The sequence below is a fragment of the Neolamprologus multifasciatus genome, chromosome 5 (genome assembly GCF_963576455.1).
Source record: "Neolamprologus multifasciatus chromosome 5, fNeoMul1.2, whole genome shotgun sequence".
Lineage (NCBI taxonomy): Eukaryota > Metazoa > Chordata > Actinopteri > Cichliformes > Cichlidae > Neolamprologus > Neolamprologus multifasciatus.
Window position 1 is genome coordinate 19,140,943 of NC_140443.1, and position 25,181 is coordinate 19,166,123.

General features: G+C 40.9%; 1 protein-coding gene across 6 annotated transcripts in view; it reads left to right on the forward strand.

Annotated features, from left to right (window-relative positions):
- Window positions 1-25,181, forward strand: part of bsnb (bassoon (presynaptic cytomatrix protein) b) — an 80,252-nt gene that overhangs the window by 44,678 nt on the left and 10,393 nt on the right. For 5 of the 6 annotated variants that reach the window (XM_085158959.1, XM_085158958.1, XM_085158962.1 and 2 more), the window contains exons 4-5: window positions 14,896-15,663; window positions 17,707-24,000. In XM_085158959.1, the coding sequence (XP_085015085.1) occupies window positions 14,896-15,663; window positions 17,707-24,000 (7,062 nt within the window). The remainder of the gene's footprint in view (window positions 1-14,895; window positions 15,664-17,706; window positions 24,001-25,181) is intronic. The other variant, XM_085158964.1, reaches the window with a different exon arrangement.

Below are 25,181 nucleotides of genomic sequence, written 5' to 3' on the forward strand. Positions count from 1 at the left end.
AAGATAATGTAATTATTGCTATGGGGCTGCTTGGAATAAATTATATATAAAGCACAAAAGACTGAATACAAACTTTTTCAATGTAAGTCTCTGTTATTTGAGTGCATATGTAGTGTGTCTCGGGGTTTATTACACCTTTGCTGGTACTGATCATATGTGTGTCGACATGTCTGAGCACCAAACTGTGTGTAATGTATTTCCCCAGTCAACGTAGGCTCACCCTGTTCACACCTGCTTGGCAGCTCGCCCCTGTGCACGTGTTAGTTAATAATTCACACTGACCCTCTGCTCCCATGACCTTCACTTGTTACGAATTAATTATGACCTCCTCCGTCGTATGCCTCATTAATCTCTGCGAGACACAGAACGCGAAGGATTATTATGATGGTTGCTGCCTTTGTTGCTACATAGCGACGCTTTGAATTTCAGTACTCTGTAGTTTCTTTGATGGTTGATGTGGCCACTTCTTTTGTTCTGCTTTGTCACAAATAATTTATATTCAGCCAGTGACCAAGGCAGTTTTGATGGGAAAGATGTCAAAGCTGTTGTTGAATTACTTGGAAATAACTAATGTGTAACAGGCAATAGGCAAAGTTTGATGTTTTTAAATAAAACTTTGGTGAGGAGGATTACACACGATGCGTGACTGTGTTTCTGAGAATATTTAATACTAGATGTCATGCTTCCACTTCCTCACTTCCCTTCCACAACTTAGTATCTTTCTTTTACCATTGCCTCCCCCTTTGCGGTTTTTGTTCTGGCTTGGAAACAGCCACTATAATTCAGATCTGCTAAACAATAACAACTGTCAGGCTTTATCCTCTGCTTGTATATTAGCCACGGTGTGCTGTTTAAATATTCAAAAACCAGGAGTTGTGTCAAGGAATGGCCACCTGAAATGGGATAGGATAGGGATATATGTCTGGGATAGGGCTTTTCGTTTCTTTCTCGTAATGAGCACCTAAAATATTATATCTCAGTGAGGTGTGTGAGTGCATCTAATGACAGTTGACATTTCTTGCTCACAGCTTGTGTTCTAGTTCCTGGCAGAGAGACCATGTGGGGCACAAACTCCCACTGGGAGCTGGCTGACAGTAAGAGGTGTATACAGAAGTTGTGTAAATTGAACACGGTGCTGCCTGCGCATGTGTTTCTCTTCTTTTTGTCCAGCACATTAAAGTAGATTGATGTGCATGTATAAGTGTGTCAGAAGTAAAGTGAGAAAGGGGCGTGCAGATGTCAGCACCAGTTGTGCAGGGACTCAGAGCCAGGATACAATTAAAAACCCTGGTGTTAAACACGCAGCCTACTCTAAGTGCAATATTTAGCAGGATGCTCGAATGCGAGTTTGTGAGTGTACTGTTCGTTTTTCAGCTCTGCACGTTCATGTTGTTATGTGGGTGTGTATGCTCCCACAGGGGCTCCATTTCTCTCCTTGAAATTGTGCACACTCTGGCTCCCTCCATGGGCAGGGATGGTTAAATCTCTCCACACATATCTCACCTCACCAGCAGCTTGGTCTGTAGGTTTGACATTATTTACATGCACACACATAGCTATTTCAGTACAGTTAAACAAAAAGAATTATGAACGGCTGATTTTGAAGCAGTCTTAAATTCATGGATCCCCCCCCCCCTTTTCTTTAAACTCTCCTCACATCTTTTTGAAAGCTGGTATGGTCAAAAAAAAAGCTTAGAAAGCTAGAGAATGCACTCATTAGTTCATTTGCAGATTAAACAAAATATGCAAAGTGAAACTAATTGTCAACTTGATTTTGTAAAAGAGGGTAAAAACAGGAAAAAAGGATGAATTATTATTGACCTGCAGCTGTTATGAATAGAAAGCAGACCCTTTTTAAAATTCTACGGTTTTACAAGTGCCAGTTTAAAGCCACATTAGCAAACAGTTTAAAAGTAAACAACAAGTGCCACATTACACTCATTACATAACACTCAAGATAAAGCTAAGTCCTCCCTTAGTGTTTCCATAGGAGTTAAGAGTGTAAGTATCAGCTGCTAATCAAATGTACTTGATAACCAGTGTTGGGACTAACGCGTTATTAAGTAACGCGTTACAGTAACTACGTTATTATTGTGGTAATGAGCACGGTAACTAGTTATTATGCCAAAATCAGGAACGCGTTAGTCGTTACTGGGATTTAGATAGGCTCGTTACTCGTTACTTCGTGTGGTGGCTATCGCGGAGCTTCCACAGATTCTGTAACATTAGCAAGTGGTGGAAGCCAGCAGGTGGATGAGGGAAAGGGGACGCAGAAGGAAAAGAGACCCGAGGCAGCCGCCGGTCCAAGTGTGAACTTCAGGTAAGAAGTTATGACCTGCAGTCTATCTGGGTCAGATATAAACCAAGTTTAGGTGGAGTTTATTTTCGTTATTCTGACTTTTTCCGTACTGCGTACTAGCTAGCATGACGGAGTTTCTATACAGTTGTGTGGGTGCTATGAAGTTAATGATGTTGAACTTTATTTTGTTCATAAGTTATTAGAGTTGCCAACCGTCCCGTCTGGTATTCAGAGAAAATATTACGCGTTTCTTATTGAGGTGAAAAGTAACAGTTTGTCCCGGACTTCAGCTACAATGAAAAAAGACACAAAGCTGGAGTTATTCTGTGTCTTTGCTGCACAGCTGCCTCTTCTTCTTTCATTCCCCTCCCTCTCCCGTTTCTACTTCAATCATGAAAAGTGATCAATGATCAGCTAATCGGCTCTCTTGTTTGTTTATCGCCCACTTTGCGCCACAAAGAGGAAACCAGCCGATGTCGCGTTAAACAACAGCAGCACGTTTAAGCTTGATCAGCTGTTGTTAGAATTTATTTAATGTTAATTTCTAGTATCAGCTGATGTTTGCTGGAGCCACAGCTGCAAAAAAGCTGCTGGTCATGATGTCGGTTTGGTTATCTGGTGAGAGGGAAACATGAAGATGAAACCAGGAGATGTCCTTACTGAATCATCAGAGCTGAACAGGTGATGGAGAAACAGGTTTACCTTTTAGGTGACATAAATGAGTTGAAAGGAAGTTATGAACTGTTTCTGAGAGACAAATAACCCCAGGATCCTTTTTTAGGTAGCTGACAGCTGGTAACTGTGCAGGTGCGATCTGCACCTGAAGATGCAAAGTTTTGCCAGGGGGGCAGGTAGGGCATTAACAGGGAGAGGTGGGCACAAAGAAATACTTTTCTTTCTTATTCTCATTTAAAATGTCTCGCTTTTAAAAAATAATTATCTGAATCTTACAACAAACGATTGATAGATTGATGTATATATATTATCAAAACAGTGTACATCACTATCACAACAGCGTTTGTTTTCATTCAAAGGCTTTATGATTTTTCCTATAATGGTGGGCCAGTCTCTAGTCAAAATGCCCGGGCCGATTTTTTGTCCCAGTCCAGCCCTGTATGCAGCTCATCTGCAGTCTGGTGTTACCTACATCTTCCTATTCGGAAGGCAGAATTTCCGAGTTCTGAGTACAATCAAAGCACCACGACTGCAGTTTTTGTGTTGGATGTAAAAGGCGCACATGACGCTGTGACGTAGGCTAGAATCATGGCAGCAGTCAATGACGGTCCAGGCGTGGGATTTCTCTCGTGGAAATATGCACATTATCTTTTCCTTTCTATTGGTAGGTGGCACAGTGCACTTGTGGCAAGTAAGCAAGCTAGAAGACTGGCAAAGTTATGGAAGCAACACATTAACAAAAGAATTCTGAGTAAAACCAAAGTTACTTTCCCTAGTAACTAGTTACTTTGAAAGTAACGAGTAACTTGAAGTAACTGAGTTACTTTTGATAGAAGTAACTAGTAATGTAACTAAGTTACTAATTTAAAGTAACTTACCCAACACTGTTGATAACTGATCATCAGCAAGTGTGTTTACCTCTATGAAATCCGAAGTGTTGGCAGTTTGCTAGTTTGGATCATTCAGGTGTGTTAATACAATGGCAAGGTCAAAAGACATCAGCAGTGATCTTAGAGAAGCAATTGTTTCTGTCCATCAATCTCAGATAGGTTTTAAGGAAATTTCTAAACAATTTGAAGTCATTCATTCTGCAGTGAGAAAGATTAGTCAGAAAGTGGAAAACATTCAAGACAGCTGCCAATCTTCCCAGGAGTGTCCCAGTAAATTCGCTCCCAAGGTTAAACTGTGTAATGCTCAGAGAAACTACAAAAAACCAAAAACAAAACGGGCCTCAGTTAGCTGGCTAAAATGTGAATGCTAACGACAGTGCCATTAGAAAAACACTGAAAAAGTATGGCTTTTAGGGAAGGCTTTGCTCTTTTTTGTAAAAAGAACACAGCCGCACAGCGGTTTTCAAAACAAAAAAATCACAAGACTTCTGGAACTATATGCTTTGGACTGATGGGACCAAAGTGGAGATGCTTAGCTATAACGGTCAGCATCATGTTTGACAAAGCCAAAAACAGCATATCAGCACAAGCACCTCATATGAACTGTTAAGCACAGTGGTGGAGGGGTGATGATTGGGGTTTATTCTGCAGACACAGACCTGGGCACTTCATTGAGTAGACCATGAACTCTTCTGTATACCAAAGTATTCTGAAGTGAAATGTGAGGCCATCTGTCAGACCACTAGAGCTTGTCTGGAATTGGTTTATGTAGCAAACCAATGGTTCCAAGCACAGCAGCAAATTTACAACAGAATAGCTGAAAAAGAAATGAATTAAGGTGTTGCAATTTCAAAGTCCAGACCTCAACCTGATTGCGATGCTGTGGTGGGAACTTATCAGAGCTGTGCATGAACAAATACCTGCAAACCTCAGTGAACTAAAGCCCCACTAATCTGAACTGTATTCACCGGTACCTAATATTAAGATCTGGTAAGGACTAGAACATTTTTACTTGGGTCTTAGAATAGTTTTTTACCATGACTCTACAGTGTGCTGTTTCATATAATCCAGCATTGTTTTGCACATTTGGTGTCCTAGGTAAGTGCTCATACAATTTTATGAGCTGCTGTTACAGAGAAAGACAAAACTATACTTAAATCCTTGTAAATTCATATTTTTGTGTCAACAGTGCATCAGGTGAAAACTTGAATGTACAATGGTAAAGCTTTTTCACTCCAGAGTGATTTATCGCTCCCAAACTTTTGGTATGGCTTTACTGTCATTATTGTTTTGTGCCCCCGAGCGTTGTTGTTCTGTTCAGAAAAGGCATTGAGGAGTTGGTGGAGACCAAAACGAGACTAAAACGACAGCAAATGTTTCTGCTTGATTCGCCAGGTGAACAGAAAAATAACTGTCAATGATCTGGATAATGTTGAGTGCTGTTTGCTGCTCAGCTGGTTCCTGACCAGTTTCATCAGTTTTGTATTATAGTATTAGTGTTGTGTTTCTGCTGCCCCCAAGTGGTCTTCAGTGTATCCACATCCGTATAATTGCATTCATTTCAAACGACTTTCTGCAGAGATGCCTTTCCCCCCCTTGTTTTGTGTAAGTCTGTCTCAAAATAAGACAAATTTTTGTGCTTCATAATTGTTTTTTATTACTTCAAGAATCCTTCTATTGCCTGGAGTTGCTGTTTTTGAGTTTTACCGGATCTTTCCAATCGTAAGTAATTGTATGTAATTCAGAAAACCAATTTCTTAAGTAAATGATCCGCCAATAAAAAAAAGCACTATTAAAGTACTTTTAGTTGTCATTTACAGGCACTCTGTAAGTCTTGGTCCCTGTTACTGGTTTGCTGTCAGGGTAATATAAGCTAAAATATGAGTGTAATATCAATAGAAGTTGTTTTTTTCATGATTTTTTTTTTTTGTAACTTTGTGCTCCAAAATATCAATACAGACTTGTGCATCTGCAGCCACAGATGCACAAAAATGCTGTACACACATTGTGTGAGTGATCAGGGCTTTAATGTCTCAGCAACCTCCAGTGAGAGTTGGATCAACCTAAGAGAATGGGATCAATCTGTCTGACCTTTTCCTTGTGGTAACCTACACTGTTCAATCGCTCATTATTTTGACAGTGAAAGGGCAGCTTTTCCGACTGTGAGCTGTCTGGATGGATGAAACATTACTACAGCATCCATGTTCACACTATGCACCTTTGTCTCATGACAGAGTCCGATTCACACAGTTACTACTCACCTACCTACACCTCGATTTTCTAGATATATTAAGTAATATATGCTAAAGAGACCTGCAACTGTGGAGTAAGACAGGAACAACACTGTTATTGTTTTTTCAGGAATGATTAAGTGGCCACGAGAGCACAGAAAACTATAGACTTAATATTAAAAGATTGATGTATCCACTGTGACATCACCCATCATTTTTATAAAGTTAATTTTAGCTTTGTGTGCTTTCTATGTTATTTATATATGGTTTTCTTGTCGTTTGTAATAATTGTAATTAAATTTACTGTTTAAAAGTTTAACGTGGCCTGCTGTTTTTGAGAGGAACAAATTGCTGTAAACACTCTGTTTAGACATAGAAAAAATTGTCTCTTGATTGTAGACTTCTTAAAAAATAAATCCAAAATTGTGCCAAAAGGGGCCAGATTTGGAAACTGTTGTGGAGGGCCACACCAAGAAGCTGAACTCAGTTCTGTTCTGTATGACTTTTATCTCTACTGGTAAGAGTAGATGTTACAAATAGGAAATAGAAATGTGAAATTGGAATAGTAAAAACAATATTTTAGCACTTTTTAATCAACATTCCTGTTTTCTTCCATTTCATCCCCAACATAATTGAGCATGAACTCCATGAATTCCCTGTTGCAGTCCTTGTCATTGAGTGCTTTACTGCCAGCTCCTCCATAATCTCACTCTTTTGTTATCCCATGTACAAAGATGAGTACCTTGGCTGTGTTGCAGACATTACAGCATGTGTCCAGAGCTAAGGAGAAAAAAGGCCAAATTGTCCGCTTTGCTTTTAAACTGAATCTCCACAATTGCAGCGGTGTTTTTCATTCATCTCGTTTCGCACGATATCATAGCAAAACGTGTAATTGACACGCTTGTCCACAGTGCCCATTTCACGCTTTGCCTCTACAAAATGTGAAAAGGACACGCATGCAGAAGTTGCAGTAAGCTGCAGTAACAGCAGAACGAGATATTTTATTTCAAGCCAACATGAAAATAATAATGGGAAAGTGTTTAAACAGACATTATTGACACGTTTACATGGAAATACGTATTAGCCGCCTAGCTTTACAATCTCTTAAAGACCCTAGAGTGCACTGGATACATTTTTTGCTCAATACCAACTTTGTGGCTTTAATTAAACATATTACCTCCCCCTGCTGCTAATGCAACTTCTGCATGGACCGGTGGACTGGTGTTTCTATTTCTTATTTTGCCATGATACTGTTGTCTTGTCATAGATCAGGGGTGTCAAACTCAAATACACAGTGGGTCAAAATTCAAAACTGGAAAAAAGTTGCGGGCTAACGTTAATATTTATTGAAATATATTTATTCCTCCAGATATAAGAATTAATCTTTTCTTATGGACTCAAACCCGTTTTGCTGAAAAACTTAATATGGAACAAGAAAAGCTTAATACTAAACAATATCTATATTAGCTGTATAATACCAGTAGGCCAGCTCTAATAGTAATTTGGTACGGCTTCGCGGGCCAAATGTAATTAGGCTGCGGGCCAAATTTGGCCCGCGGGCCAGAGTTTGACACCTATGTCATAGATCATCTGTGCAGGGGAACATTCTCAAATGCTTCTTTATTCTTGGGGTATATTTTCAGTGAAATCACAAAGCTGGTCTCATTGCTCCATCCCTCAATGTGCAAAGCTTGTTAAAAAGTCATTGTTGCTTTTGCAGCTTTGCAAAGGTTCATCTATCCCTGTCTGCTTTGCATCAGTCAAATGTTTGTATTTCTCTGAGTATTTAGTCTTGTAATGGTAATTCAAATTGAAATCCTCAAACAAGCAGTCAAATGGAACAATACAAATGGTCTTACTTGAATACTGAATATGAAATCATTTTAAAATGCAATAGCACAAATTTAAAGAAAGAATTAATAGATATTCTGCTACAGTTGATTCCTACATATTAAACTAAGACAACAGTTTACATTGACAGGTTTTTATTTACTTTCGTGCCGTGAATCATCTGCAGCGTGTTGCCGTCTTTTACCAAGATCTGTAAATCTCTGTTCAGGTAACAAGGTGACCCTGTTCTACAGCAGCATTTCTGAGTTTGAGAATTAATAAAAATGTGAAATTTACTTGGTCCCATAACGCGTTCTAAAGGATTTTGGATCACAGGTTCTAACAGATTAGGGCTGATCATACAGGAATGTGGAGGCTTAAACTTTGTCAAATGTAATTTTTAAGCCTTAATAAAATTTAAATGGGTATGTTTTTAAAAATCAAGTCAGACACAATGGTACAGAACATATTTATTTATTTATTTTGTGTACCAGGCTGCTATATATGTTTATTTCTCCTGTAAATATGGGTATTTTGACATATCTGTGGGATATAGGGTTAGGGTTTTTGGTGCTGCCCTCAAGTGGCCATTCCAGGAAGTGCAGTTTTTGCGAGTTTGACTTTGACATTATTGATTTTTCAGTCCCAAAATTTGAAATTTTTGGAAAAGACATACAAACAGACAAACTTCAATCAAAGAAAATATTCTTTCAAGTTATTTAGAAATGCATGATCTATAAAACAGAACCTCAAACTGTGTATACATACTAGTATTGCTGGAAGTGAGAGCAGTCTTAAAAAATGTGTCTAAATTTAAATCATACTTGCACCTGTCCAATCTAACAACAGTTGTGTTCGTTACATACTTTACAGTATTTGTAATTATACAAATCTCTTTCAGTGTACATTCCTTCTGTCGTATAACCACCAGGGTTTTTCAGTGACTTTTATTGGTCTACAGAAAAAAATCAAATGAGAATATTTTACAATCTAGATTTTGTCAAGAAATACAGTATGGTGCTGACAGCTGCTATGTATAGTGTAGAGAGTAATACAAAGACACATGTTCAATCCCAAAATGTATTCAAAACATGTGTTCTGTTAACAAATTGCTAAAAATCACTTGTTGGCACATGTAAGCTTTAGCAGATACAAACAAACATTAAATGCTTATTATGTGCATGTAATTACAAATTAACAATCGGTGTGTAGTCCTGTTGGCTAAATCTGAATCACCGATAAGAGTGAATGTTAAGTACACTGTCCACTGATCAGATAACTTAACCTTAACCTGCTATTTAACAAGGTTATCAACTCACTAACAGGATAATCCTGCTAACAAACTGAGCCTGCTGTCCTTAGAGAAAACCCACACACACTTAATCCCCTAAAAAAATGAGAGTTCCAGCAAATGAAAAACACAAACAACGGAACAGTGCAGAGGTATGTCAGTTTCTTTGCAGTTAAAAGTAACAAAAAGCTGTTTTCAGAATTAATTACTTCCAGCTTAAAGAGGACATTTCATTACTTGTGTCTTTTGTAGTTTTTGGCTACAGTTTAATTTGTATTTATCGAGCTGCTGGAGACTACCACAGTGAATTGGCTGTTTTGTTTTCAAGACGCATTAAAAGGCTGTCTCTGAAGCACAGAGGCTCGCTCTTTTATACGGACCTGATTTTCTCCACACAGTGTGGGTAGAGGTGGGAAGCACAGCCCACAACGCTCGCTGCTGTACAAGCTAAAGCATTCTACATGAATAATTTGCTACTCCCTGCTCCGGTTTGGCCTTGCTCCGCTTTCCCTTTCACCCACGCAGTGGTGTTATGCTGATTTGGGAGCAAAGAGGAGAGTTTGGCACTTCCAACATGGCAGAAAGAGAAAACGTCTCCGTAGAAAAGAAATATTATTTAGCATCTCATTTAAGTTATAATGTTAAAAAGGATGATTAGATAGGGTTTCGAGAAAGTTAGAGACGTGAGTCAAGAGCTCAGAAGCTGGAATTTTTATTAGCTGGCTTAATTGTGTGATCATATAAGTGTACACTCATATAGCATCTCTTCACTGTAGCTGTTGTTGCATAGCTTCAGTAGTTGTCTCTTGGTCCCAGCATGTACTAGCTGTCCACAAACACACAGTCACTTGTTGTGAAAGAACCAGCACAGATGGCTAGTTCTGAGAGCACTGCACCTGTTTATATATAGCTTCTCAGTAGAGCACTTGAGAGATAGGAAAACAAAGCAAGTCTGTCTGTTTGGCATGCCAGTAGCTCCATCCACGCTTTGTGGTCTCAGTTGAGACAGCAGATTCCTTTAGGATTCAGGCATTTTAACAAAGGTTTTATCTTGTACGGAGGAATAGCACCAGCAAAAATAGCGCATTATAGATAGATATTTAATGTACCCGTCACGTCTATTTTTGCTGCGCTATTTGGTTGAGGCCCTTTGTTGGGTTTTGGACTTTATCAAACTGAGTAGGTGAAGTTAAGTAATGTAGTACCTTACTGTGGTTTTTGTTTTCTCAGTGCACCCAAATGTTTTCCAGGCTCTTTATCCTGCTTAATATTGAAAAATGATGTCGCTGCCCACACTATTGTTAGTGCTGCATTAACCAAGATACACTGCATATTTTCACACTATTCATGATTCAAATGGCATCATTTCTGAGGGAAGGAGTTGCATAATTTGTCACTTATGTTGCATAATTGAGTTATTATTGAGGTTCCATGTTTGCTGGGTCATTGCCACTTATTACAGCTCTTTTCCCCCTGACTGATTGGGTGTCATCTTTGAAACGTGGCTGTTTTTGCAAAATGAATTGTGAAACCAATAAAACATCATACAAGTTTAGCAAAAGATGACAATGAAAAAAAAATTTTTTTTTTTGCAAAACTCCTTTAAGTTAATTACATTTAAAGAATCGCCAACTACTTTCTGACTTAATAGATTCAATATCATTATGAATGTTTTTCATTTTTTTGTGTGCAAGCCACAGCAGCTAAGGATGTTTTATACATGTTAAAAATATAGACACGCAGATATCCAAATGTGTATTCTAAAGAGAACGCACCACAAATACAAAAAGGGATTTTTTAAGGAAGCAAATATAATGATAGTGCTTCTTCTTCATGCACATCTTTTCCCTCTGTGTGTTTGTCCACCACTTTGCATTTAATCATTAGTTATTATTAATCTCTGGCTCTTTTCCACAGTGTATCTTTTATCCTGCCTCCCTCCCCTCACCCCCAACCAGTCGCGGCAGATGGCTGCCCCTCCATGAGCATGTTTCTGCTTGAGGTTTCTTGCTTTTAAAGGGGAGTTTTTCCTTCCCGTTGTCACCAAGTGCTTGCTCATCGTTGTCTGATTGTTTGAGTTTTCTCTGTATTATTATTGTAGGGTCTATACCTTACAATATAAAGCACCTTCAGGCAATTGTTGTTTTAATTTGGTGCAATGCAAATAAATAAAATCAAACTGAATTGAAGAACAGTAAAAACAAAAGGGGATCCATGTGTATAAAGCCATGAAACTTCATTCACACTGCATGCAGTGTTGTTTTGAGGTAGGCAGTGTGGAAAGAATCTGCTGGAAGGCTATATCTGAGTGTAAAGCAGCGTGTGTGTTTTAAAAATATTAGCTGAGTGTAAAGCAGAGAATGTGGATTCAGCTTCTGACACTTGGTAAATACATTGGCTGCAGGTGTTTTGGTTTCAGTAATTATGCTTTGAAAAATCATATGCATTCTTTAAGTATGCAGAAAGGGAAAAAAAGGTAAACCCTGCTATAATTTAATATGTCTGTTATTGCATTTACAAATGTACATGTACAGTGACGTTGCTGTCTCACCACCTTTATACTGTTGCTCTGTCTGCTGGGATGTGCATGTAGGTATACTGAAGAGGTTTCAGTATGTTAGCTTTAGTGGCCTCCCATAAATAATAATTCAGCTTAGATAAATAATAATTATATATTATTATAAACAGCATATAGTAACAACATTAAATATAGCAAATATTATATACCTATATCCTGAATAGACATTATCTTCACTAACAGCATCATTATTCTTACAGCACCACCTTCTCCTTCCTCTTTTCCCATCCACCTCCTCATCCTTTTCATCCTGTTGTGTTAAATGTGAGCTGTAGCTTTGTCTACTAACACCTACGCCAACATGTCACTAACCATTATTTGTACATCATTTTGTGTTCAAAGTCAGTTACACTGAGCAGATAGTAAAAGTGTCCACATGGAAAAACAGAATTTAAAAAACTATCACATTGCCTCCAGTCAACATGTATAAGACATATATGTCTTTATTTATCTATCATACATGCATGAGAAATGTATTATATTAGGAATGTATTATATTAGATCATAATTAAGAAATGAGGAGTTCTCAGAATGATACTCTTACTGCAACTTCATTAGGGACACTGGATTGGTACTGGATTAGACCTGCTTTTGCCTTAAGAACTGCTTTAATTCGTCACATCTCAAAATCAATAAGGTGGTAACATTTCTCTGAGATTTCGGTCCATATTGACATGATAACATCCATGATGTGAATCCCTGACTCCACCACATCCCAAAGGTGCTTTGCTGAATTGAGATTTAGGAGCTGTGGAGGCCATTGGAGTACAGTGAAGTCATTGCCGAACCCTTGTGGTGTCCTCGGGTCAAAACTGGTCCCTAGGTGAATGGCAAACAAGTATATGGGAATCCCGAGGACACCACACGGGTAAAAACCCACTTTTGACTAGATGGTTTGAGCTTTGTGACATGACACGTTGATGGAAACAGGCATCAGAAGATGGGTACACTGTGATCATAAAGGGATAGATATGGACAGCAACACAATACTTAGGTAGGTGGTGTTTAAATGATGATCAGTTAGTAGGGGCCCAAGGTGTGCCTTGAACATTTTCCCCACACAGTTATACCAACGCTAGCTTGAACCGTTGATTCAAGCTAAATAACGGCTCAATCAAGACTCAGCATTTTTTCAATCTTCTATTTTCCGATGTTGGCGAGCCTGTGTAAACTGTAGCTTCAGTTTCTTGTTCTTAGCTGACAGAAGTGACATGCAGTGAGGTCTTGTGGTTATGTAGCCCCTCTGTTTCAAAGTTTGATGTTTTGTGTATGTTCATACCTTGATTATAATTAGTGGTTATTTGACTTACTCTTGCCTTCCTTCCAGCTTGAAGCAGTGTGGCTATTATCCTCTGACCGCTGACGGACATTTTCACCCAGAGAACCGCCTCTCATTAGATATGTTCGCTTTTCATTCTGTGTAAAGATGGTTGTGAGAGAAAATCACAGTAGTTGTACAAAGTAATTGAAATCACCTTTCTTCCATATTCTGATGTTGCTGCCCCGCGATTGGCTGAATTAATCTTCATATTAATGAGCAGTTGAACTGGTATACCTACATTTTCTGTAGTTTGTTTTTAATCCTACTTTTCAATTAGGGTATCCATGACCAACACGACCACCATTCATTGTGGCCACTGAATCTAATAGAGGACAGACAAGGACCACTAAGAAGAACAATCAGTCTCTCCCTTACACAGGGCCGGGTCAATGTCTCTAAAGGTTTTGTATAAAATGATAAAGAAGACAGACTGTTGTACTCACAGACCTTATCGCTAGAGACATATCTATCAAATGCTGGCCTCTTGGGTCTCTAGATTAAGATCCCTATTGTGCTGATAGGATGTTTCTTGCTGACTAAATGCCTGTCAGTCTCTGTCAGTCTCTCTTTGTCTTACGTGGAACGTGGGTTTTTCTCATTTATTTGTATAACTCAGGAGGATCTCTTCTTAATGTTACCTTCCTTAATTGAATTTGACTGAAAGACAGCATCCCAGTGACTTCAATGACTCCCTTTTCCATTTGATCATTGCAGTGTGATGAAAACGTAAGGGTGCGTTAAAAATAAATGTTTTATTTGCAACCTTCTCTGCCATCTTGACTGTTTGCACCGCGGTAAACATGTCCTCTGATACAGTCACTGCACACCTACCACCATTATTTTATTTATTAGCTGTTACCGGGCATGTTGTTAAATTCCATCTTCTGTATTTATGCTTTTGAAGTATTACACCAATAAAATAAATGATTTATTTGGGCAGATGGTAATCAGCAATGGAGGTGTTTATGAGGTTATTTGTTTTGTTGTACAAGTCAGTGACACAAGAATGCTCATTTTTCAGGCCCGAGGCACAGATGATTGTCATTAACAGGAGGCTGTGTTACAAACATAGTTCCTTCCCCTCTATTTTCAGCTTTCATTACCTGTAATCGAACCATTTCTTTCCATTGAGCAGTTTGATCGATGTGTTGTGTTGACCTGAAATTGAATCTGTTTATGTTAATATCCTGTCTGTGATGGCTTTTGTACTAGATTTTTAACAGTGTCACACTCCTCTTTCCAAACATAGGGCTTAGCGAGGATGCTATGGACTCCATAAAAGATCTGATGATTGTTGCACCCGTCCAATCTAATAACAGTTGTGTTCATTTGTATTCGTGCTGCACTCTTTCTCTGTGTACTCTGTTTGAGAGTGCTAAATGCTGTCAAATGATTAAGTCTTCTTGAGGAGATGAAAGGCCTTGTTTGGACAGGCTTTCAAATATTCAGTTGTTCAGACTTGCTATAGCATTTCCTTAGCACACTGTGACCATTTATGAAGAAACATGACTTAGATTTAATTTATCTATCTAACAGAGAGATCTTTATGCTTGTGCCCATCAATCACCGGAAATAAGAATCCAGTAGTGTGTTTTGGAAAATACTACTATGAGCACCTAATCATGCCTGAGGTTTGTTGGTGGCAGAAAATTCAAATTGTTTCTTTTACTAGCATTAGTGTATAATTTGTTTTGCTGATGTACATACTATGAAATCATGTTCTCCTATCTGATTTCTTTACTTCATGGCTAAATCCTGCTTTCTTCTTTTTGTTTTTCAGAAGAAAGAATGGTTATGCTTGAACTGCCAGACACAGCGGGCCCTGTCAGGAAGTTTGGGAGATATTCCAGCTCCTGTTCCACAGCCAATGGCATCCCCCCGGTCACCTGTTCCAGCCAATCAACAACCACCTCAACAGAAAGGGCCCAATCAACTATCAGGGCCCAGGACCACAGGTCCTCAACAACAACAACAGAAACCAGCGGGTCCCCAAGTAAGTGGCCCTCTCTCTAATGTGAAACAGGCTGGGCCTACCTCTGAAACCAAAGGTTCTGCCCAACTTAAGAGTTCAACCCAGCCACCTTCCCAAGCTAAGGGTCCAACACAACCCACGGCTCAGAGTAAGGGACCTGGTCAGGTTAAAGGTCCTACTCAGTCACACGCTCAAAGTAAGGTCCCTGCTCAGCCAGCTAACCAGACGAAGGGCCCGAGCCAGGCCAAAGGGCTGACTCAGACAAAGGTATCTGCTCAGCCCTCTGCTCAGACTAAGGGCCCTTCTGGTGCCAAGACTTCATCTACCCCTGGTAAAGCTGCACCCAGCAATGCCAAGGCTTCTTCCACCCCTTCAAAAACCATACCTACTCAGTCTAAACCCACAGGTAACAACCAGGCCCGCAAACAGCCGCAAAGCCAGGAGAAGACTAAAGTTGCATCTAAATCTCTAAAAGAAGACGTCAAAGCCTCACCAAAGAAGGCATTGTCAGAGACTGTCACTTCTCCAAAAGACATGAAGATATCTGAAGATGCGCAGAAGTCAAGACACCATGAAGTGAGCTACCTGCAACTTCTTCGCCTTCACCTGTTCCACTTGAGTCACCATTTTTTTATTTATTTTGCTCCATTAAAAGTTGTTCTTTTTTTTACATTTTTTAATTATTGTGCTTATCAAGCTCTTTATGATTGTATGTTCGTATTATAATTTTCATAACTTCATCTGTTCCACCACTCTGTCATCATTATCTCTTTAATCCTGAGCAAAGTTTAAGTTGTAAATAATTACATTTTTACCTAAAGGTGCTATATCATAACATCTTTCGCGTAAAATAGAGTAGTGCTGTCACAAAAAGGTAGTTGTCAGCATCAGTGTTTTATTTAGGAATTATTATGATATCAAGACCAGTGACATCATTAAGAAGGCACGGAGGAGGGTGACGTCAACTTTAAGGTCACCTCGTGTGGAGAAAATAAATGTGAGAAACTACATTTGAGAGAGGCAAAGAACAGATATAGATACAGAAATTCCTTCACAGTGAGATGATTTCCTTTGAATGGACTTTTTTCATCATCATCATGATGTCCTTAACATCACCATCTATGTCATTTTCATCCTCATCCTTATGATCGTCATCATTGGTCTCAGGAGCCATTTCTTACATTCAGATTATGCCTTCGTTCTGCAGCCATGTTTTGTCCACTTTTATTTTATTTGCAGGTTTTCTTGAACTTTTTTTGTGTTCGTTTAATGTGACACGTGATGATATTTTAAGCATTCTAAGCATGTTCGTTATTCTTCAGCGGTTGGAAGAATGCTATGGAGAATGCGTCAAAGATGGCAATGAAGCATGTAATCAAATGACATTTGTCCGTAATTGTTTGTATGTTCAACTGTCTGTTATAGTCACGCTGTGTCAGTGTATTTATCCATCTGTGTGTACATAATGCTGAAAGGCAAACTCAACCCAAATCAAGACGATACAGTCAACAGCCATAATAAACTATGAAATAATTCATTACTAATGACACTAATTATTTTGTTTTCTTTTTTCTTTTCTATAAGACAGAAATATTTTGCAATTAAGTTGGTCTTTTTTTCAAGTACAAGTACAAATGCACAAATATTTCTAAATGGCAACTTTTGCAAATTTGCCTAATTTCTAAAACCAAAAAGAAATAAAGTGTAAATATTTGGGTTGATTTTAACCTAAAATGTTAATATATCTGGTTGTTTGATTGAAGAAACAGTTCACACATAAAAAAGACAAATTTATGTTTCCTCTGGCCTATAGTGCTGACTTTCCATCTAAACTGTCTCAGTACGAGCTTCCCACTTTTTTTCACCATATAGTTTGGTGAATATCAAGGAGCTAACTGCCACTTACCAAGTGGTGCTCAAAACTCAACCCTAATACAGTCTGTTTCTTGACATCATGACCTGGTTACTCTAAATAAATAGTGACTCCAGCACTAATCACTTTCACAAAGAAGTTTTTTTCTTTCTACCCCACTGCATCCACCACCTGCATCACATCTACCTGTGCTGTGAGGCTTGTGGCTTGTGGTTGTGACAGTGTGGCAGCATGTATAGTTTCTTTTTATTTGCATGTGTAGTTCATTAAAAAGAATATAGTTCCTAGAATGAACTACTCCCACCAAGGTCGGTGGTCTTTTTTTAGTTGTGCAGTCATGCATTCTAGAAAGAGACATAGCTCCTGGATTTTCAAATTAACCTTTTTTGCCTGCCACCCAAAAAAAACATGTATCAAGACAACTTTTTTTGGTGCTTTGTGTGCCACAAAGCAAGAATTGTTATTTTGGGGTGAACTGTCTCTTTACGGGTATGTTATTTCCAAGTTAGTTATTCTCTAATATATTACTATTAGAGACTATTTCATCTTTATTAGGTGTAGTGAATTAATTTTACTCCTAAGCATTTCAAAAATGCTCATAGAAATGTCACTGATGAGCTGGATGAAATAGTTGGATACAAGATGTGCACTGAAGCTTGTAATATACTTTTTCATTAATTAATCACAGGAAAAAAAGTATGTCTTTTTTGCTTCTGACCTCTTCTCTTCTTCCTCTCTTTTCTTAGGATTCCAACAAATCAAGTTCTCAGAGTTTAAGTGACACTGGATACTCTTCAGATGGCATCTCCAGTTCTCATGGGGAAATTACTGGTCAGATTCGGGAAGAAGGAATCAAGCTCAGTGAAAGAGGTGCCTTCATCCCCTCAGAAATCACCAAGCTGGAGAGCTCCATGAAACCTCTGTTGGAGTCAAAGAGTACTTCAGATCAGAAGCACAGGCCACATTCACTGTCTGTAGGACAGGACATCAGTCCCGATGACGATGCAGCAAGAGATGAATCAGAAGATGACCTCAGTTGTAAGCTTCGGCATGATTACGTGGAGGACAGCAGTGAAAGTGGTCTCTCACCATTGCCAGTAAGACAGAAGAAGTCACATAAAGATTTAACAGATGAAGAATACATGAGGAGGCAAATTATGGAGATGAGTGCTGATGAAGAAGATTTAGAAGATTATGGAAATCAGAAAGTAAAAAAGTCACATAAAACAAGTGGAGACTTAAACAAAGAGAGGCGACGACTCTCTCATCATTCTAATAGTTTTGAGGATGACGCCAAGGTTTCAGAAGGGGCTTATAAGGCAAATGAAGAAGAAGACGTTGTGATCGCTGGAGGCCTTCGCCGCTTTAAAACCATTGAGCTAAATAACACCAACAGCTACAATCGAGACATGGAGCTCAGTACTGAGCATGACCTAAGAGAACCAGAGCTAGAGATGGAAAGTCTGACTGGGTCTCCAGAGGAGCGGTCTAAAGGAGAGTATTCATCAACTCTGCCTGCCACCACCCCCAGCTATACCTCTGGAACATCCCCCACATCGGTGTCATCCATGGAAGATGACAGTGACAGCAGCCCTAGCCGTAGGGCACGACTAGAGGAGGCCAAGCAGCAGAGAAAGGCTCGCCATCGTTCCCATGGGCCCCTGCTGCCAACCATTGAGGACTCATCTGAGGAGGATGAGCTTAGAGAGGAGGAAGAACTACTTAGAGAACAGGAGCAAATGAGAGATTTAGAGCAACAGAGGATCAGAAGTACTGCCCGAAAAACAAAAAGGGATAAAGAAGAGCTACGAGCCCAAAGACGCAGAGAAAGGTCCAAAACTCCTCCAAGTAATCTCTCTCCTATCGAGGATGCATCACCAACAGAGGAGCTGAGGCAGGCTGCTGAGATGGAGGAACTTCACAGATCGTCATGTTCGGAGTACTCACCTTCTATGGACTCTGAGGCAGAAGGCTTTGAGATAATTGGTGGAAAGCTTTACAAATCAGGAAATGAGTATAACCTTCCAACCTTTACTTCTCTCTACTCTCCAACAGAAAAGACAGCAGTTTTACCATCTGATAAAACACTGAAAAGTGCAGAGGAAGTGTACGAGGAGATGATGAAGAAAGCACAGCTCATGCAGAGGCAGGGACAAGCTGTTAATCAGCAGAAACGTTCCTCTCAGTCTGATGATAAGCATCATCTTGAAGCTGGATCTGCACTCACCCCTGGCTCAAGCCCAACACAGGTTACTGCACCTATGTCCTTCTCTACAACAGGCAGTGATCCAAGAATTCCAGGTATTCATGCAGCACAGCATCTATCAAAAGAAACACAAAACAGGATGATGACACAGAGTGCCAAAATTGAAGGTGTTGTTGGAGTTGCCACAACAAAAGCTGTGAGTCATACTGTGACAAATCGCCAAACAGGTGGCCCGGTACCTGCTGGCACCAAAGTAGGCTCCCAGAGGCCAACACAGGCACCATCTGACCCTGGAACATCCTCCCTGACCTCCAGAGTCTTTTCCCTTTTCAAAGGGCCTAGCCCTCCAGTCTCTCCCACTGCTTCTCCAGTACAAAGTCCAACTCATGCCCCATCTGTGCGATCCACTAGTAGTGGCAGCAGGCAACTGCCATCTCTGCCTGGTGGTCCTACATCAGCTGCAGCATCCCATGGGGCTCAGGCACCTCAAAGAGCAGTTTCGCCACGTCTCATACGACAGCAGTCCTCCCAAGATTCACCGGTGATGGTGATAACTCTCGGTTCTGAAACAACTAGTCCTGCCAAGCCACCTACTGTAAATTCTTCCACTTCGCCTTTGTCATCACCAACACAAGCAAGTTGTAAAACACTGTACAGCTCGCATCCCTCTTCAACAAGTTCACCAACATCACCTCAAAAACACCCATCTCAACAGTCTCTGAAACATTCTTCTCAGATGGCTCAGAATGTTGAAAAAGTTAATGTTGGTATAAGTGCTGGATCTGTGGAGATATCACTAGGTAAAATTTCAAATATTCAAGGCACTTCAAAGGTTGTAGGTCAGGGTGAAACACTTCCTGGCACTAATATTGTGGATTTGAGGGCCCCAATGAGGCCAGCTCCAATTATAATGACAGACCAGGGAATGGACCTAACATCCCTTGCCTCTGACACGAGACGATACTCTTTAGGAGCAGAGCAGCCGGCTGGTAGACACACAGCAGTGCAACCTCTTATCATGAACCTAAATGCACAAGAGCAACCACACGTATCTGTATCAACGCCAACCACAGTGAGTGTCACAGTCGCAGGTTCAACATTCATATCCCAACCAAAGCAGCCTGTCGTGTATGGAGATCCATTACAAAACCGTGTGGATCTTGGGCAAGGTGTTGGATCAGCTGTCTGTTTAACCCAAAGTAAGCCACCAATCACAGACCCATCTATTCCCAAAATCGATGCCTGTCTGGAGAATCTGGGTATACAACAGCAACAACTGCAGTTACAGCAGCAGAAACTGCTTCAGCAGCAACAGCTTCTGGAACAACAGCTCCAGCAGCACCAGCAGCAATCCTCTTTTGCTCGTTATAATTTGGCTAATCAAGTCCAGCCACTGCTGATAAAAAAAGACCTTGTAGTGAACCAGACAAGCAGTGCCCAGCCTGGAGTGACTGCTAGTGCCATACCTAGAGTCTCCCCACTGGCTCCACCATCAGTTTCTGGGGCTCCTGCTTCTAATATTCCCCACGAATTGTACGGTGGAGTTGCCTTAGAACTAAAAAATAAGCCAACAGTAATGAACCTATCCACAGGTAAGCCCCATGTGATGATGGTGCACCTTGATGAGAGTAATCCATCACAAAGTGGCACAGTGACTCAACTGATAAAGCGAGAGGAACCTCCTCCCCCTCCTCAGGTCTTGGATCTTACTGGACAGATCAAACCAGAAAACCAGGTGGCTTGTTGTGATGTTGTTTACAAATTGCCCTTTGGTGGTTCCTGTTCAGGGTCACTCACTCAGAAGTCTACCACAGTATCCTCAGATAAAAACACGACCACTGAAGGCTCTCAAGCAGCCCATCCTCCCCATTCACCTCACTACAGCATTAGCCAACAACAACAACACCAGCCTCAAGTTACACAAGGAATGACAGACGAACATAAAGCATACCAAACACCCATAGTCCCCTCAGGAAGAATACAGCCATCCATGTCGGATACTAATCTGCCTTCCATGACTGATGCTAGCCACTACCAGAGTAATCTCCAGGGTGGCATGGCAGTAGATCTTAGCAGTATAAATCAGGTTTATGAAGGTGGATACCTTGGCATGGGAGCACAGTATGGTTCCTACACAGACTTGCGTCACCAAGGAGATCTCGGAGGCCCTTCGTTACCCCTTCGCCGATATGGCTCCATGTCAAATATCAGTTCAGACTACGCCTACAGTTCACGTGACCTAACAGTATCACAGGACTCCAATTTGGCTCAGTATAGTGCGACCACTGCCAGGGAGATCAGTCGCATGTGTGCAGCTCTTAACACAGTGGATCAGTATGGGAACCGGTATGGAACTAATGCAGAATTACCATATGGGGCAGGAAGGGGTGGACCTTTAGCAAGGTTAAATCTCCAGCAAAGCTTAGCATCAATAAGAGCAAATTTACTCTATGGACCAGATGGAAGACCAACAGCAAATGGTCAAACCCTAACAAATCTAATAAATGCTAGACAAGCTAGTATACGCGCCTTGTACCCTGCTGCTTTGAGGGGAGGTGATGGAATGATATATTCTACCATAAATGCTCCCATTGCCTCTACCTTGCCAATTACTACACAGCCTGCCTCTGTCCTGCGCCCCATGCCGAGAGGAATTTACAGACCGTACCCTACAGGTGTAACTGCTGTACCATTGGCTAGTCTTACAAGGTTGCCTCAGTTGACTCCCAGGATGCCTCTGTCCACGCAGGGAGCATATTCATACCCTCCTCCAAACCAATATCAAACGTCTGCCACACCATCAGGAAGTATGCCCGTGGTAAGCAGCTCCCACCAAGAAACTCCAATGTACCTCGGAAAGCCTTTAACAACAGTTGCTCCACAAACAGTTACAACAATTGCACCATCACAAACTGCAGTACAAAGTGTTGTTGCCACTGGGATGTACACAACAGCTGATCATCAAATAGACCTCGCTAAGCTCTCATCACAGAGTATTACAGCTCTCTCTCAAGCTCAAAGCCAGCCTTCAACTGTCCAGCCAGTGCAGGCACAGCAGTTGCCTGCTCAAACTGAGCCTTTATCCCTCACTCAAACCCAAACTCAAGCACAACCTGTCAGTCAGCCTCAACAGTTAGTTTTGCCACAAAGTCACTCGCAAGCACCACCACATGGTTCTGCACAAGCACCAAGCTCCAAACTTTCTCCACCCACAGATGCTCAGAAAGGTAAGGAAGATGAGAGACTGAGTCAGCAACAAGAGCACATGCTGCAGTTAGAACGAGAACGGGTTGAACTAGAGAAATTACGACAGTTACGTCTGCAAGAGGAGCTTGAAAGAGATCGTATGGAGCTTCAGCGTCACAGAGAAAAAGAACAGCTCCTGGTTCAACGTGAGATCCAAGAGTTGCAGACGATCAAACAGCAAGTCCTACAGCAGCAGCAAGCTGAGCGCGAAACGCAGCTCATTATGCAAAGGGAACAACTAGCTCAACAGAGAATGCAGCTTGAGCAAATTCAGTCATTGCAGCAGCAGCTCCAGCAGCAGTTGGAGGAGCAGAAAAGGCAAAAGACAGCAGCAGTGGAGGCAGCAGCGGCAGCTGCGGCGGCTGAAGCTGCTGCTGCATCTGCTGCAGCTGCAGCAGCAGCAACATCTGCCCAAGGTGCTATACAAGGGGTTGTTGTTGGAGGAGGTCCCCCTCAAGGGTTTATTATTTGTGACCAAAGTGGTAGAGTTATTCAGCAAGATGGACAGAGTGTTCAGTTTTGGCAAGATGGACAGCTGGTCCAAGCCGTGGTGGCAGCTCGACCTATTCATAGTTCAGCCTCTGAAATGTCTTTAAAAAGCAGTGACAAACAGGTTGACTCTAAGATTATGAAAAAGCAGAATTCCATGCCTCGGCTGAGGGATGGCTCAGAGGAGGACTCTGTGAAAAGGATTACAGACAGCTGTGTGCAAACAGATGACGAAGATGGAGAGGAAAGATTCATGAACAGGCGCAGGAGAACTCGGCGAATTGCAGACTGCAGTGTACAGACTGATGAGGAGGATCAGGCAGAATGGGACCAGCAGCCCGTAAGGCGCAGGCGATCACGTGCATCCAAGCACTCTGAATCTAGCGGTGAGGCTAAATCTGAAGGATCATCCAAAGTGGTTTCTGCAAGCATAGCTATTCAGACCACAAATGATTCATCATGCCAAACAGAACCTGACCAACTAGGCAGGGTTTCGCCTGCAATCCACATTACAGTGGCAGAAACCTCAAAGGTTGACCTGTTACATTACATTGCGGCTCCTGAAAGAACGCACAAAGGAGAGAGTCTGGCCTGCCAGACAGAACCAGAGTCTCATTCCCAGGGAGTGGTCGCCCCTCAGCTAAGTGTGCCCACAACTATCAGCCCCTACTCAACAAGTCTGCATATAGTAGGAGCAAACACATCTGACCCAATCTCCCCTAGACTCCAAGGAGTTGTTAAGTTTGAGAGGAGGAAACCAGACCCCTTGGAAATCGGCTATCAGCAGCAACAGAATGAGTCTCATTCTCGCCAGCCCCCCAAATCTCCCCAAGTGCTATACTCCCCTGTATCTCCGCTGTCTCCTCATCGCATGCTAGAGACAACATTTGCCTCACAGGAGAAGCTTAACAAGGCCCACGTAACGCCCCAGCAAAAGGCCTTCACTGCCGAGTCACCCCAACGCCACCAGACTCTACCAAGACCCATAAAAAGTGTGCAGCGTTCGATGTCAGATCCAAAGCCTCTCAGTCCTACATCAGAGGACCCTGTCAAGACCAGGTTCTCCCCATATCACCAACAAGCTGTGTCCAACAGTCAGGTACAAAATCATAACCTTTTGTTTAAACAGAGTTTATCATGCATGTAACATATCAGTGTTTATACACAACAAAGAACTAGTAGAATTCTAAAATTTTAAATGCCTATTTGAAGAGTATAATCACAAGACAAATCTGACTTTAGAAACTAGTTAAACTAATGTGTGGTTATTAGTGTTACACATTCAAAACTAATTTATTCTACAATTACTAGAGCCTATTAGCACAGATACAATCAAATAAAAGGAGCACCTTTTGGGGGCTGTTTGAAGTCACATAGTGCTTTTCTACACTATAAAACTAAAACTTCATTACGTGAATTAAAAAATACACACACACACACACACACACACACATAGCGTGCGCCAACATATGCTGTCAAAGCTGCTTCAATGCACCTTGGAGTTCATTTTCCAGGGTTGAGATTTTATGGTAAGGATGAACACAATTCTTCCAGAATATTTTCCCATCATTTGGTGTTTAAAAAAGGGAGGTGGAGAGCGATGTACAACAAACTGGTCGAAAATCAACTCTGATTTGAAGACTTTTAAAGCCATAGAATATCATCCACATCATTTTCATACTGGTCAAACCTGTCACATCAGGACAGAAATGCTCCATCAAAGGATAAAGGTGATTATAACAGTTCTTATATTAATTTGCATAACAGAGCCAGTATATCCCCTGACTGCAAGGTCAAAGGTTCAGGCTTTTCCCTTAATATGTATCCAGGATGTCGCAGGATGCTTTGTGTGGACATGGACATGGATAATCACACAGGGTCTGGCATTGACAGAGTACCAGAATGATCTCATAAGAGCAGATGGCAATATCAGAAAAGCTTTCCTGCTACGTCTCCTCCCTTATCTTCTCCATTTACACATTTTTAGTCCGTTTGTCTCTTTCTCTCTCTCTATTTGCCACGTTTTCTATTTTTGGTAAACCCTAAAGTTTTGCCACAGGGAGACACAATGTGAAGTAATCCCACCGCTGCCTTGCTCGCTCCCTAATTGTTAGCAGCTGGTCAAAGTAAATTAATATCGCTCTGCACTTAGACCAAGGTCTTTTTCATATTCATACCTCTAATATTTAGTGTTAACATTTAATACTCGATTCTCTTGTGGATACTAAAAAAAAAACCTCCATCATGGATCAACGAAGCACAAATGTTTTGTAAGTAAAA